General features: G+C 32.5%; 2 protein-coding genes across 4 annotated transcripts in view; one reads left to right on the top strand and one right to left on the bottom strand.

Annotated features, from left to right (window-relative positions):
* Nucleotides 1-2,221: 2,221 nt before the first annotated feature.
* Nucleotides 2,222-17,232, bottom strand: part of LOC148625432 (uncharacterized) — a 23,599-nt gene continuing 8,588 nt past the window's right edge. For 2 of the 3 annotated variants that reach the window (XM_088568964.1, XM_088568966.1), the window contains 9 exons: nucleotides 12,704-12,846; nucleotides 9,864-9,957; nucleotides 8,361-8,504; nucleotides 7,654-7,818; nucleotides 5,950-6,392; nucleotides 5,038-5,215; nucleotides 3,605-3,655; nucleotides 3,240-3,371; nucleotides 2,222-2,463 (listed from right to left, as the gene is read on the bottom strand). In XM_088568964.1, the coding sequence (XP_088425090.1) occupies nucleotides 2,351-2,463; nucleotides 3,240-3,371; nucleotides 3,605-3,655; nucleotides 5,038-5,215; nucleotides 5,950-6,392; nucleotides 7,654-7,818; nucleotides 8,361-8,504; nucleotides 9,864-9,918 (1,281 nt within the window). In that variant the 5' untranslated portion in view covers nucleotides 9,919-9,957; nucleotides 12,704-12,846 and the 3' untranslated portion in view covers nucleotides 2,222-2,350. The remainder of the gene's footprint in view (nucleotides 2,464-3,239; nucleotides 3,372-3,604; nucleotides 3,656-5,037; nucleotides 5,216-5,949; nucleotides 6,393-7,653; nucleotides 7,819-8,360; nucleotides 8,505-9,863; nucleotides 9,958-12,703; nucleotides 12,847-17,232) is intronic. The other variant, XM_088568965.1, reaches the window with a different exon arrangement.
* Nucleotides 15,097-17,232, top strand: part of LOC148625431 (monocarboxylate transporter 12-like) — a 17,701-nt gene continuing 15,565 nt past the window's right edge. The window contains exon 1 of the mRNA XM_088568961.1: nucleotides 15,097-15,289. The gene's annotated coding sequence lies outside the window, so the exon portion shown is untranslated. The remainder of the gene's footprint in view (nucleotides 15,290-17,232) is intronic.

Below are 17,232 nucleotides of genomic sequence, written 5' to 3'. Positions count from 1 at the left end.
CAAAAGTATATGAAAAAGCCAAAAATGTACATGTTTTTTTTTCTTTGGTTTGATATTCACGTATTTTACGTTACATGGAAAGCAATGAACATCAGGTTCTGCTGTATAAATTGATGATACAGTGGTCATATTCATATTGGATTGTTTTTCAATTATAAAAAAAAAACAAGTAGTATCTGCATTTCGTCCTTTTCCAATTCATAAAAATCTTAAAGTTTTGTTACTTTTCGTTCATATGTCAATTGCTTTGGGTTTTTTTTAATGTTAAGCTTGTTGGACTATTTTTTTTTCTTTTTTAGGGTTGCTTTTGATTGTTGGTTTTGTTTTGTTTTGTTTTGTGTTTTGATTTTTTTGTGTTTTTTTTTTTTTTTTTTTTTTTTTTTGGGGGGGGGGGGTTATATTTGTAATTATATTTTAATTTTATTTCTCTTATTATTACATGTTTACTCTTTGAAAATATTTTGTTATATTTTTTCAATGCTTTATCTATTATTGCTTTAATTTGTTTTTTTTTAAATCGGTGTTGAATTGTTTCCGTGCTTTTAACACCTAACCTCTTGACATATATACATTTTTGATAAATCATTACATTAAATCGTCAATACTCAAATGGGAGGCTCACAATCTTAGCTTAGAGCTTGTCGGATTTTTTGCTCATTTAGTTATAATAGAACACTTTATTCATACCTCAGGCTCCATGGGTAATGTCTGGATGCAACGACATTATTAGTCTCTCTGATCTTTCCTTAATAAATCTATTTATTTGCTTTTATATGTATGGATGCATGATGCTATTCATTACTTCGCCTTCTAGTCTTATCAGGTTTAAAATTCTAACCGTATAAATTCATTTCAAATAGGATATTAACTCGTTTGGCATACTTTGCATAATTATCCAGATAATTGGATTTAATAAGTATAAAAAAAACTATATTCATTATTCACACCATTTATATTTTAAACAAAATTAAGTTAGACTTGTAATTTGTCTTTATATTGTATTCAGTACAAGTCCATATAAAATTCAAACACTACCTGGTAAAGTGAATCATGATGGAGAAAAGGCTAAAAACCACTAATTCCACTTCCCATAGGCTTCTATGCTAATTTCACAATATTCAATGGCTTCTCTGGACTTTACCTTAACTTTAACCTGCAGAGGACTATATATCAGCATGATTCTACATATGTCAGCTCAGAATGGCATGTGGGGTTAGCAGACTTGCAGTGCAGTACTGGTCACCGGAAGTGAAGTGTCTATAAATAGCATGGGAAATCCCAGTGTTTTCACAAGATAGGGGTATATTTAGAAATCATTATGGAGATAAGGCTTCACATCAAAAGAAGCAAAATGCACCTATAAAATGTACAGAAATGTTTTTACTTTCAGAAACTGTTTAAATTTTTTAAATGAGATGAGAACTTTTTTCACAGCACTATGAGGAACAGGGATAATTTCTGCGTAGGACTATTTTTGCGTACGTTCCAAATGCTCATTGGTTGAATTGGTGGTCTGTAACCAAAACCACCAAGCTAACAAAAAATTTGTTATCTACCTATGCTGTATTTTTTTTTTGTTACGATAGCACTATCTGTATTTTTGAGAACATCATAGATACATCTTACACTATAATCAATCAAATCTAAACAAATCAAGACCTATAACTCTTGCATGGTGCCAATTTCATGAACTGTCTAGGTTACAGACCACCAATTCAACCAATGAGCATTTGGAACGTACGCAAAAATAGTCCTACGCAGAAATTACCCCTGTTCCTCATAGTGCTGTGAAAAAAGTTCTCATCTTATTTAAAAAATTGAAACAGTTTCTGAAAGGAAAAACATTTCTGTACATTTTATAGGTGCATTTTGCTTCTTGTGATATGAAGCCTAATCTCCATAATGATTTTTAAATATACCCCTATCTTGTGAAAACACTTGGATTTCCCATGCTATTTATAGACCCTTCACTTCCGGTGACCAGTACTGCACTGCAAGTCTGCTAACCCCACATGCCATTCTGAGGATTGTGAGCTGACATATGTAGAATCATGCTGATATATAGTCATCTGCAGGTTAAAGTTAAGGTAAAGTCCAGAGAAGCCATTGAATATTGTGAAATTAGCATAGAAGCCTATGGGAAGTGGAATTAGTGGTTTTTAGCCTTAATCTAATTATTTTTTTTCTCCTTAGCGCAACAACCAAATAAAAAAAATATTGATTATGTGTTCAGTACCTGTATTTGAACAAGAAATAAAGGTTAAGTTCGGTGAGTTTTTGACATGCATGAACCACCCCATTCTCATTTTTTATAAAGACTGGTACTTAAATATACATCATATTCATAATGTCATCGGCAGTTGTTGCAACTTTTCTTGCAGACTTTTAACATATAAACAGGGTTTTTGGTACACTCTCCCTTGGCGGCCCATCTTTGACATTGGAAATGCATATCTAGACAGTCTAAAAAAATAAAGTGTACTACAATTAAAGCGCTTTAAACATTCAACACCAATCACAATTTTCATTTTCAGATGCAATGAACGAAACTTGAATTTTAAGTAGCACTCCAGCTAAGAATCATGCAAAATGTGATTCATGGGTAAAAAAGCCTACATATTTTTATTTTTGATAATTTGTTTGAAATGTCATAGTAAACAGAAATTAACATCTGGTTTTTCATATAACCCGTGCTCTTAGGAGATAATTGTACAGAATGCATTGTAGATTTCAAAATTAAGGGAGATATCTCTGTAAATGACGCTTAAATACAATAGAATCTACTGGATTTTCAATGTTGATTATCTCCTAAGAGCACGCAGATTTGAATGAATAATTACATATTTCATAATATAGATCCATAAAACAACTTAATTACAAAAATAAAAATATGTAGCCCTTTTTAGGGTGTATCACATTTTTCAGATTTTGCATGATTCTTACAAAGACAGCTACTTAAATGGTTAAATCTAGACATCAAAAATTAACAACAACACAATTCATAAATAACACAAGATGAAAAATAGGCACTATTTTCATCGCTTAATTAAACACCCATAGATATATCAAATTCATGAATGATGTATCAGAAAAGTAAAAAAATGGACTAGTGTTTTATTACGGTTATAACAATTTATGATTTTTGAACGGGAAATTGCGCCTTTTATACACATGTTGTTCTTATTTGAAAATCATTTGACATGCCACTGACCCTAATCACGAGATTTCGATTCACTTACTTGGGTTGCCAAAAACTTGTCCCTTATCTCCTGTACAGCTTTTCTTACATTTTTCAAGCATGTAGAGAGGATTAGAGGCACATTCTCCACGCGCGGCCCAAGCTGGGCATTGTGGGTTGTCGTCCTTGCAGTCTAGATAAACAAAACAGAAGTCACTGTTTTTTTTTCTATTAGTTGAATACGATAATGCTTATAAGCTTTTAGATGTTACATTTAATTTAACTAGAAATCATTTAAGTACTATAGTTATAGTATATATAATTACATGTACATGTTTTTTTTAACACAGATAAAAGTAAACTGTTTTGATGTTTAAATGGGAAAATGAATATCTTTAAAGTTACTTCTGAAGAAATAGTACTTACTGTAACAAACACGGGGGCAGTCCATCCTTAAACCTTCTGCAGCTTCGGTAGCTGTAAACAAAAAAAATCAATGGGTGTACAACACCACAAATCGCACATTGACATTTCACGCTTAAATACATTGTTCAACTTGTAGTAGCACGAAATTTAAATGTCAAAGGTTCCAAAAAGCAATATCGAAGGTACAAACATAAAAATAATATGCTTGAAACAAGTGCGAAGTTAGTAGTATCATATTTTACTTACCCAAGACCTACTACTTCAAGAAAATGAAAAGCAAAATTCCACGCGTTAATCTTTTGTTAAGACATCACTCAAAATAATATTGGTTGCAATACTTTTGACATCTAACAGATATCAATGTAAGACTTTTGAACATACGACGTTCTATCGTGCCATCAGCTTCACTTAAACATCAAATCTCTCTATAGCCATATTTTCAGTGAAACACTATTTTACAAAGTATTAATCAATGTATCAAGTTGAAAAATAAGAACACACTGTTTTAAATTACAGACACAACTTGTAATAGGTAACTTTCAAACATTAACACAAATGTTTCAGTTATGTCGTGCGTTTAGAAAAGGGAACTTGAAAAAAATCCTATGTGTCGTTTTTCAGAGAAAGTCTAAAATGTCTCCATCAAATTTTAATTTCCAAACTTTTTCGGTGAGTTTATGATCATTTGATGACATGGTAGACTGGTACACTGGAGCGCTTGAGTGCATACCTTATATTTAAGAAAACACTGCCTTTTGCTAAATGCGACATAAAACAAGTATTTTGCTTCTAAAGAAAATCTCTTTGAAAATACGTTTCCAAGATGTATCAGAATACAATTTGTTATGTTTTTATTCCTTATCGTCTTTTAGTTGTACCATTTAAACGTTTCCCTTCTATATGCTGTTGTCTAAAAGAGATAAAACTGTAGTATTTTGACAACTTGTTTTCTTCATGAAATTAATGAATATAAAATAAATCTATTCTTCCAATCACAAGTGAGAAACGGTGAAATAGTGATGGCACGTAATGACGGGGGCCTGAAACATTATTTTTTCCCATTTCCGCTATGTCTATATATATATGTGTATGTGTGTGTGTGTGTGTGTGTGTGTGTGTGTGTGTGTAATTTCATTATGGAAAGCAGATTTTGAAATGTGGAACTAACTTCGTTAATCAACAAGGCGTTCAGTGCTTATATCTGCGTCCCTCATAGACAAAACCAAAATCATATTAACAAGTATTGATAATAACAAATTCGTATGAAAGACAAAATTGCAATATTAATAAATCATATCGGAACCTGGTTTCGACCCGTCAAAAAGTTCCCAGGAACGATGTCTTCAATTTGAGGTTTTAATTTGCTTACTTGTATAATATGAACAGCATTTAATTGTTACATACGTAGAAACGTGAAAAAAAATCCCTCTCACCTCTGTTTGAATTGCATCTATTAATGTAATCATTGTTGCAGGGGAACACTTCTTGAATCAGTTCAAAAAGTTTTGGGTCGTAGCTTTTCAGTTTTTTGTTTGTGTTGATAGTGCCGTCAAAACCATTCGGAGGGTCGCTGAAACCATTGTCATTGAAATAGCTCTGAACACCTTCTGCCTAAAATTTAAAAGAAGCTTTTTCTTATTATAGATTAAGGAGGTAGACCTAGGGTAAGGGACATAACTCTTAAAAATCATTGGAACGTTTGTATTCACCATTTTACAACAATCTTATGTAAGCATCTAATTAACTTGGATTCATTATATTCTCCTTCAAATGAAAGCTTGATAGCCTTTGGTGAAATTGAGTATGATACAAATATATCACTGATTTCATAAGTTATGTCCCTTACCCTAGGCCTACCTCCTTAATTTGTATAAAGGCTGTGGTATATGAATGGGACGAAAAGAGGGAATTGCTGCTGCGTAGGCAAAAACTATTCAATTAATCAATTTCAAAACGGGGGTCACTTGTAAAATGACATACATGTACATTTAAAATATGAGAGGAAAATGTTGCTTTTCGTATTCAGTCAAAAGTCAGTGTAAACACTCATTAATACGCATTAGGTCATGTTTCGTACTTAACAGGTCTAAAAGTATTTTAGATAATAAATAAATTAATGTCGAGTGTCATGAAATTAGAGAATGTACTTACAACCTTAACGATCATTTGTCTCTTTTGTCAAGTGAAAATATAAGGCGTGCATAGAAACAGCAATGGTTACCTGACAGCTTTGCCTTTTGAAAAATAATGATTAAATCAGACGTTGATTTAAGAGATTGAAATGCACACAATATCAAATCTTTGAAATGATCAATGTAAACATGTTTCAAAGTAAAACAACTTACAAAGTACTCGTATACAGTACTTCTTGCATGTGTTTCCTTCCACAAGTCACTTTCTTTAATTGTGTTGAAATGTTTCTCTAATCTTAGATGCCATCCGTTTAATGCGTACTTTGCCCCTAGATTGTGTATGCCATGAGCTAATTCATGAAGGAGCCTGTCTTCGTTTGGATATTTGTCATTATTTTTGAAACATAGAAGATTTTCTTCTCCTGCTGACGAAACAGGGTGTGAGACAGTGGCTCCTAGACCACGTAACTTCTTCATTGTCCAATAACTAGGTACTTCGTGTTCTGGTATATCTAGTGTGTCCTCGTCATGCCCAATCACGGCAACTCTTCCTGCGCGTTTATAGAAAGCGTTTCGTATGTCTCTGTTGTCAGCGAGAAGAAATCTCGTGACGTAACAAGCTCGCTCCAAAGCGGAGTCTGAAACTCTGTTTGATGCTAAAGAATAATTCAAAAGAAAGGTTAATTATATTCAATGCTGTCAAAACAGTCATCTAATGTATGCACCGTAATAACTTTTTAAAACAATGTAATGTTTAAAAATACATAATTTAGATTTTCCGTTATTCTGTTTTTACGAGGCATGTTAAGACTTATACACAGAAACCAACCGAAAAGCCTTTAATGTACTACTCTACATGCCACTATGGTATATATATATATATATATATATATATATATATATATATATATATATATATATATATATATACCATAGTGGCATGTAGAGTGGCATGTATATATATATATGGCATAAGTACTAAACACACGACATAGCTTCGGGTATTCAATCAAATCTATTGAGAGACGTGCACTTAAATGCTCCTGAAGCACACCAGATACGCTCAACTTTATTACATAACATATAATGTTGTGCATAACAAATAAAAAAAAAACAAAGAGCAAAGTTTTTACGATCCCTATAAAATAAAGAGAATTTATTTTGAAGGCATATAAAGGGATACTTCAACCTGTAGCAAATGTATTGTACTCGCAAAGTCATATCATATACAGGCATGGCTTAGATCAATATTCCTTTTCACTACTGCCTAGAGTTTGCCTTTCAGTTTGGTAATTTTGTTAGTATCCTTTTTTAAAGTTCGTTTAATAACACAAAATCATATTGGTTAGTTATAACTTCCATTACTTTGTACACTAACAATTATGTAACAATAAAGATTATGAATGATAATTCATACAAAAATAGTTTTATTTTGTACAACATTTATTTTTACAATGAATCTAAATCAATATTACGCCATTTGAAAACCGAATTTCGTTCAAATATGATTGTAGGTGTAAGGTAGACTACCTAATGATCATATAAGGTAATTTTTTAAAAGGTAAATCAATCTGATCAAATAGCAAAGTCTTTGCTATACTAAATCATTCGAAAGACAGCTTAGAATAGCAGGTATATATTGGCAACACCTGATGATCATGTCTTGATTTTTTTTAAATCATCAATTTTTTCATGTATAGAGCATACAAATAAATAAGACGGACAAAATAAAGGACGGAATGCCGGATTGCTAGTTATTATGAACCACCTGCTTTAACTCGGGGAAGGGGTATTAAAAATAGAAGACAAACAATTCTTTTACATCGGGATCCTGTTAAGATATTGGATAAGCTTTTCCCTACCTTTCTACTATATATTTTCTTTATATCATTATTTTATCATATTAATGTTATTTACAAATAATTGGAATTCCATATGCCTCGGTGTACTTCTGGTAGAAGGAAGGAATCCCGCCAGGTATAAGCATTGGGGATCTCCATACATCTGATATAGGCTGGACACTACCACAATTGTGAGTTGTCGGTGCTTGACCTTGTCTTCCATCCCCTTGTCGTGCCAAAACTGAAATACACTTATTCATAAGTACTTGCTATATGAATTGTAAAGTGGGTTTAAGAAAATTTTCTCTTTTGTGTTACATTGTCAGGTAAATTCTGAACTTATTTATTTTCGCGCTAGCTCATTTTCGCGGATTTTTCCAAATGAATATATTCGCGGGTTATATTGTTAAAAATCAATTTCACAGGTACTTTTTGTGGTTTTCCATCCACTGCGAACATTTATACGTTTAGAGTAATATATTGATAACTAAGGGTACTTTAAGTAGTACACCGGAAAAAGATATTTTTTTCATATTTACAAGTAAACATACAAATTGAATCACTCATAATCACTTAATAAATGCAAATATTCAACATAGTTTTAAATTCCTTTCAAAAATATCAAACCAAGGAAAACAGATTCGTTCATAAAGTTTGCCAAGACATCATATATAATTTTCAAGTTCATTTTACAAACCCAGGATTAAATACCAAACTGATAGTTGCTGGCAAAACAATTACATATTGACCAATTGTTTATTTAAGGTTTAAAATAGGCATTACCATCAGCACTTTTTTCTTCATCCTCTAAATGGTAGTATTCGCTATCATCCCCTGGTTTAAAATAAACTGTTCGTTTGGCAACTATGTCGTCTTCATCAAGGAAAATTGTCTTCGTCTTTGGCAGAAAACCTTGTATTCCAAATACTGAAACAGGTTACATACAATTATTTCTTGATTCATTAGACCAAGAGAAATGTATGTCTGTTTATGGTTACATTGGATAACAAATGGCAGGTGGGTTGTTAAAATCATTTTATTTTTAAAAATTATCAATGAATTTTCTAGAAGAATAAAAAGTTACTTCTACATTTGATTCTTTTTCCCGCGCTTTTTGTATGTTTTGAACCAAACTGAATCGAAGATAGAAGATATTAACATTACCATTCCGACATTTCCGGAAAAAGAGCCTCTTGTTTGTAAAATAAATCATGTCACCGGGTGTTCAACAGTTTGATGTAAAAAATATTCAATGTCGATCGTGTTAAAAGAATAGGCCTGCAGCAGCGCTAAGCTTGCCCTAAAAGGCGACTAAACAGTGCTCAGAACCCTAGCCGGGGACTAGGGCGCTCTGCCCACAGAGCAACTGGGATGTGTGCCCAAAGTGGTGGAATGGGGTACCCCTGGCGTGTTACATGCTGAGGTTGTCAGGCTATAACACGGAAAACCTGACCGCAAACCATAGTGGTGCACCGTGTTGGGAAAGATGCCACATTCCTCGCACGTTAAAGAACCCTACTGTGGTATTCTCCCGGAGTAGGAACCATAGGGCTACGCCACAGGAGGCTAAATTGCCCGACCCTACCCACCTCTCCCTATTTCCAGTGGCAATAAAAAATCATTGACCCCATTGTCCTTGTGTCCCATCCCTTTTTCATTTCATCATCATTTCATGCTCATTTTATCATCAATTTCATGTTCATCGTCTGAATATAGCTGAAATATTGCTGCTCGGACGTTAAACCCCAACAAATAAACAAACAAATCGATCGTCGATAAAACCTTTTTACCTTTGAATATGGTATGTTTTTTCAAAGGACCTGTTCTTTCTTTTAAATATCATAGTTTTGTTTCGATTTAACTATTTTTGTACGATTGGTACAACGATAAACTTTGACATTAAATGTCGTACGTTTTAACACTGCTATTAAAATTATTTTTCACATAACGTATGAGTTGTGATATGAAAACTCCATACGCAGGTGCTGAAGGGATGTTGCCACAGATGAAAGAAAAGTTGAAAATACGGAATGAAAAGTCATGTTATACGGAATACATCAAAACATTACAAACAATGCTTATTCATAAGAGATTACTTTCAAGTGCAAAACAAGTTATTTGTTGAGTTCCAATCTTTACTGTTTTTATTTGTGATACTTATTTAGAATATTTTATATTTTCACCCTGAAGTTGAGTGGATAAATTTTAATTTTAATTACAGAAGCGCAATAAATATGTAATAAACCGATTCATTTATAATAGTATCTACTATACATGTGAACTTACCAAATAAAATTCCGAATAAAAGAAATGAAAACAAAATTCTTGTTGAAACTCCCATCTCTGGATATCTTTGTAATTCAACTGATCGCTGGACCTACTAGCAAGAGGTTAAATCATCATATTATCAAATTATGCCTCGTTATCATATAATTATACAATCGTAAGTATTCGTTTGATATTATCTCATCCTTGGGTTCATGAAATAGAAAATGAACTTCATAAGTAAGGTCACGACAAGGTTTATTGGTGTAGTGGGATTAAAAAAAAATCCTAATTGTGTATAATGATTTCCTATGTATTATTTATATTTCGTGATATTTCGTGATGGGTAACTTATAAACGAATGACTACATATTACAAGTAAGTGTTTAAAGCAACCTTAATGACAAAAATCACTCGGCAATATGCTATGTTTGTGGCTGCATCATCAAAACCCCAAATTTGATTGGGGTTGGTTTTTTTTCATATATATAAAAGAGTAATCAAGGGGACCAAGGTTATAGCGGTAATCAAAAGAATGTAATCCAGGGACAAAGACCAGACATGGAAAACAGACATACACAACAAAGAACATAAAGTAACTAAAATCATACATACAAAGTAGCAAAAGCAAATGAGCAACTCGGACTCCACTAAAAACTGGGAGCATGGACCAGGTGCTCCGGTAGGGTAAGCGTCCTCTGCTTTTCTAGAAACACCCGCCGAGTTGCTCATTAAAAGTCAAGTCCGTGGTAGACAAACAAGGAAAGGAAAACTATGACCCGTTGAATAAAAGTTTTTTTGAATATTCTCTTGCTCAAAATTTTTATAGGCAACTTTTTCACTTTTTTTTTGTTTGTTTGTTTGTTTGTTTCTCCGGGAACTTTACGCCACAATTCTGTCAACTCATGATTCATAATCCAAAATCAGAATACTACCACTAAGGATATCCAATTTTTATTTGTCTGTAGTTTAGAGCTTTTAATAAACTTTAAAATTGGAATCAGTTTAGTTGTAATTGGGCGTAACGTTTCTGTTTCATAGACTAAAGTAACCAAGATATGTTCAAGAAATCTCGAAAAGTCCGAACAAATGATTTGCCACTATCACAAAATTTTGATCAGTTTTATTCAGGAATTGTATTCGCAAGTATTACATGACAGTCCTTATAGAATAAACGTGTGTTTAAATCTATGCAAGAACTACTACATCTATTAATTGTACTGGTTGAGTTATCTCGTCTTATTGTACAGATAGCAGTGTTTTTCCGAATGTTCCCAGTGAAATAAATTTCGATAATTCACACTGAAATAAATTCGGTAATTTCACTCTCGGACTTTCTCCCGCCAAAACGTCAAAACTTTGAAATCAATCCGCCGTTCACAAAGTTTGAAATTTATAATGAAAATAGCAACGATTAATCGAGGAAATCTATATAATAAATATGATAATCAATTGGTTATCGTAAATAACCAAAATATGATCATGAGTGCCAAGAACGCAAGTTCCGCTCGTTAAATCTATGTGTTCTTCGGCACTCGTGATAATATTTTGATTATTCACTCCTTCCAATTAATTATCCTATTATCATTTGTAATACCGTTTTGTATTAACCATTTAACATGACATGAGCCGCTTACATGAAAGACAGTAATTTGAAAAAGAGTGAGTTTTCATGACAGAAATTCGTGGTTCATGCTCATATGCATATTATATTTAAATTGATTTTTGTGAACAATTCTCTTTATCTCCGACACTTTTGTACATTTTTGGTCCTGCACAAACAAAAATAAGTACTATGATACTTGGGAGTAAGTTCCTACTTAACTGTAACTTTATATTTCTTAGTATTTATGAAACTAGTTTTTTTTTAATAGCAGCTTATAGGTTAAGTCCTTATTATTTATGATGTGAACACAAGGCTGAATGTTTTGCCTGGTTAGACGATTATTGTTATGGTAGCAAAATATGCCCCTACTTACAACTATATATCAAATCATTGAAAAACGGTTGTATTCAAAAAGCCCAACTATTGTGACTTGCACCACAATTGAATGACATTCATACTAGATAGTATAAAATGGATTAAACGTGAGAAATTAGACAAGAACGTTTTAGATTCTTTCTTCAAAATAGTTATGAAAGTAGTTAACATCCGAATAAAACATTTCCAGGAACATTGTATTCCTTTACAACATCAAAACCGTATTTCCTGAATAAAACACAAATTAAAAGAAGTCAGCAAGGAAATTGTTCCTGTTCCTGATGATAAAGCTGCAAATGATATTACTGTTATTTTTCGTAAATTTTATATTGAAATTCTGCAACAAAATACGAATTCACCAACATTCCAACGGATTAAATTTTAAGAAAGTGAATTTATGAACAAACACAAACTTGTTGCTTCCTCTGTACAAGCTGAGGCTAGTAGCATGGAAGTTCCTACTATGTACTGGCTTCCCAAACTTCACAAATCACCATATAAATATAGATTCATTTCTTCTTTAAGTCATTGCTCTACAACTGAACTTTCTATTTTACTTACTAGTGCGTTCAATACCATAAAAAATCTTATAATTATTTTTTTATAACAAAGCTTATGAGAATAGAGGAATTTACTATATTTGGAGTGTAAAAAAACCCTCTTAAAGTGCTTGAAATTACAAGCCTATAAGGGATTTTTCGAAATAAGTTTTGATTTTTCGAAACTTTAAACTTTCACATAAAACAAAAAATATCATATCTTATCAAATTGTCACTCATAAATCGGGATGCGAATATATTTGTTCGAATTCTTTTAGATCATTTATTAGTAACGAAAAACATAAAAACTACATCAATTGGACTTCTTTTGATATACTTACAGCACTCGACTTCCTGTTAGACAAATTTTTCGTACACTTCGGCGTAACTGTTTATCGTAAAGTTATTGGAATTTCCATGAGGACCAATTGTGCAACACTCATTGTGGACATCTTTCTGTACTGGTATGAATCACAATTTATGGCTAGAATAAATAAAGACTCTTCCAAACAACATTTGGTAGAAAAATTTAATAACACTTTTAGATATTTAGACAATATTTTGGCTCTAAACAACGATGACTGCAATAGTTTTACTAAAGATAAATATCCTGTATTTTGAACAAAGCAAATATTGACAATTAATATAGGATGTCCGTTTCTTGATCTTAGTATTCTTATCCATAATGGGAAATTTAATACTAAAATTTGTGATAAAAGGGATGATTTCATTGTGCCTATTGATGGTGACGTCCGTTTGTCACTATCATATGTTTTTTTATATCACAAATGGTTCGATTTGCTCGTATTGGTAACAGTGTTTCGGATTTAATGAAAGGAATCTTTATATAACAGAGAAATCACTACATCAAGGTTTTCCATATCCCAAGCTTGTACAAACATTCACAAAATTTTTCAACCGATACAAGAAACTAACTCTCAAACACAGATGTACTTAAAAAGAATTAATACATGCGGGTATCTCTCACCCTTTGTTTCACAGTTATATTCTACACAAAGCACGGTAGTCGCCCAATAAGTTAAGTTAACTGTTGAATAGGCTCATACGTAAGGGATATAGTTATTATATTGTCAAATCGTCAAGGGCAGCTTTTTTGTATTATCGTTGATTCACTCATAGGGTCTTTACATAGAAATTTAAAATATATTCAAAAGCTATTATTGGCATGACATGAGCTGTGTTCTTGATATACCGTGATTTTCAATCCCGCATGGGAAGAATGGGATTTGACATACGATGGGGAAATAACTTTTTGTAGGTTTAAACTGGTCTGGAGCTGGCAGTAATTCTTAGTTTGTACATTTGTGTGATTTATATTCAGTTTCTTTATTTCCGTTGTAACAAGGGACTCAGACCATTTGAACGTCAAATTACTTTAACCCTCCCGCATATTTTGATGTTTTGGGGTCAGCTGCAGGGTGCCCTGTGGTATGAAGGTTACCTCGTCGTTCATTAAAGACTTGGCTGATATTTTCGTCCCGGTAGAGTTGTTGTCTCTTTCACATATACATCATACCTATTTTCGTTGTAGATAAATGCGTTTATACATGTACAAAACATATTACGCAACAGTGTTGTCGGTGCAGTTACGGAGGTTAGGCAATTTTTTCTGATCAGGATTCTCTAAAACTATTTTGATGTTCTTTGAATAAAGAAATACTCAGTTGAAACATGGTAAATGGCATATCCATCTTCATTTCGACTAATCAGTATTACTTTAATGTCACAGAATAATTAATTTGCATGTTGTAGCTCATTCTCATCCACAGGGACTTGCAGCTGAGTGACATCAAGTAATATAAATAATAGCCAGCCAATTGTATGTTGATGTTTGACAAGTTGCTTATATATTGTCGTATTTGATCTGATTATCATCAATATATACTGGTATATGTCATATAGCACGACTAAATTGAACAGAAAAAAACCGTTAAGTTATGTTCTGTTGAGGTAAAATTCTTAAGAACGAAACTTTGAACCGTTTTGTAAATTATTGATTGTAAATACATCAAATTGCAATGATGACCTGAACTTGTCATGTGCATGACCCTATGGAAAGATCATTTCCTTTTTATCAAGGAAGGCTATTTTAGGTTTCAACCGGAAGCGGATATTGCCACATGGAACTCCCTAAATATTCCGCGATCTGTTCTCTTTACCCTCCCCTTTTCCACCTTGTAAATTTACGTTAGTATATCGCTCCGCCGCTGATCAATATGTGATGCTTTATTTTCGTAAGAGATGGAAGTATTATGACATCGAAGCTTTTGTAATATTTGTTGAATTGCAATATTTCTATGAATATGTGCTTATCTTAAACTATTTGAATTTTGTCTTAGCGAGCAGGATTATTTTTTCTAATTGACTTGACGCAGGTCAAACACGGTACCTCCAGTAACCGAAAACAATATGGCGTCGGAAGGACAAGTGACTAATTTCAAAGTACTGACACCATATTGATTATTACAGACTTTCGTTAGGTGTGTAGAAAGTGCTGGAATAATAATAAAAAAACTTATTTGCAAGTATGTTTAATGACACAGTGAGCAATTATACCACACTAAAACGTGTTTTATTGAGGTTTTCGGTTTTTCAATCTGGTTTTCGGTTCACACCGAGGTTTTTGGTTACTCGAGCAACCCGGTCAAACATTCACAAGAAGATGTCGGAAGTTTTTAATGACGGATTTTTTTACCTGCAATGTACATTCTTTGAGTTGTTAGTATATTATTAAAGTCTACCATTACAAGGTGGGTCCTGTAGGTTTGAAAGTGTTAATTGTTTGTCAATCATAGGAGTTAAATATAGACTACTATCATGACTGTAAAAATCTATTGCGAATGTCGGGAGCTTCTAAAAACGGATTTTCGGAGCTGCAATGTACGTTTTTGTGATGTACAAAAAACGTAAGTATAGTTTTAATGTTTATGATTACAGTGAGGGTGTGTGTGGGGGGGGGCATCCCTCCTTTTTATGGGAAAACAATAATTTTCATGTGTAAAATTGACATAAATGGCAAATAATGTCCTAGCACCCCCTTTTTCTGAGGAACCCAAACTGCCACCCCTCATTTTCAAAGTGTGTGGATCCGCCTCTGCCAGATGGGTTCTGAAGGTTTGAGAAAGTGTTCTAGTGTTTGTAAATTACAGGTATTTTTGTATTAGACATTGCCCCATTGCCCCATTGTCAAATTTTCAATCATTATCATTGTGGCTGACCTAATCACAAGCCTAGACTTTTTCAAGAATCAAACGAAACATTCATGGACTGAATTTTTTAACAGAAGAAATTGAAACTGAACTCTCTCATTTTTAAAAATCTTTTCACTGTATTATATGCTGACGACACGGTATTACTGTCAGAATCAAAATCAGAATCCGATCTACAAAAACAACTTGATGCACTTTATGACTATTGCACATTGTTGAAACTTAAAGTTAATGTTAGCAAAAGTAAATTTGTTGCTTTTTCAAAAGGCAAGATGTATAAAAAACTAAGTTTTAAGTACAATGTACAATGATGATGCATCTCTTGATACGGTTTAAAGTTTCAATTATTTATGAATATTGTTGTCAAGAACTGGTGATAGGTCTACTATAAACATTGCTGTGTAGAACATATGTCATATGTCTTAGCAAAATTTGCAGTTTACATTTGTATGTCTGTGAACAGGAAATTTATACTGAAAACTTCAAAAATACATGTGCATGTACTCTAACTATGGTTATTGGCATATGTAGTACAGTATCAATTAAATATTTCATACATGAAATTATGATATTTGTAATATAATAATACATGTATCAAATTTGTTTTTTACTTTGGAGTGTGACATTAATTGCTCATAAATTAATCAACATACAGGGATGGAAATAGATATTTTGAAATTGGGGGGTGTCCAGACATCATTATCATCATCAGATAACTAGAAACCATACTTTGGAGAAGCCCAGTTTCTGTATTTAGAAGTTTTGTCTAGTACATGAAATGGCTTTAATTTATTGTTTTAAACTCACCACTTCAAACCACTTTAATGATCTTCCTGGTTATGAGGGGATGTTGTTTTAACAATGACCACCTGTCAGCCAGGTGAAAAGTAACTTATTCTACTATTACTTATGTTACCTGTTATTAACAGTCAATGAAACAAAGATGTACTCATGGAGTACACTGTACTACATTTTTGTAAAGTTTGTTTTGTTTTATTTAAGATAAATTTGAATTATTTTAGAGAAAGAAATGTTTATTTTTTCTTAATTAAGACAGCTGATAGAGATATTTTAAGAATAACATTTCAGAACACTAAAATATAATATATATTTATTGTATTAACTTTTTATAATGTAGGAGAGAAATTATAATGCTACAGAAATACTGTTTGCAAAATTTCAATCAACCAGAACTGACTAGGTGGCTTAAATACTAATAAAAACTTGGAACAATGATAACCACCCAACCTCTGTTTTTGCCTGATTTTTCACACAATTATATGTACATGTAAGAATATTTCTCATCAAGAGAAGGTTTCTGTACTTCCATATTATGTGGCTAAAATACATGTATATTTTCATGCATTTACATATTGTAACATTTTGCAAATATCAAAGGCACTGTTATCATATTTTCCTTGATTTCTTTTCAGTGGTACTAGATGTAGCGTGAAAAGAAAGCAAAAGCAAAAATATTTATTGGATTCCTAAAGGTGTCAATTTGTGCTTCGTTTTGATATATAGATATTTGAAATTAATTTAGAGATGAACCCCAAATCTTCTCGGGTTGAAAAATCTTCATTTACCGACATAATTAGACCTAGAACATTAATATACATATATGCAGTCCTTTCAGTTAT

Source organism: Perna viridis, chromosome 2, assembly GCF_037379345.1.
Source record: "Perna viridis isolate PV_CMFRI_1.1 ecotype Kerala chromosome 2, ASM3737934v1, whole genome shotgun sequence".
NCBI lineage: Eukaryota > Metazoa > Mollusca > Bivalvia > Mytilida > Mytilidae > Perna > Perna viridis.
The sequence above is the reverse complement of the archived record's forward strand: the minus strand, read 5'-3'. Positions and strand labels throughout refer to the sequence as shown.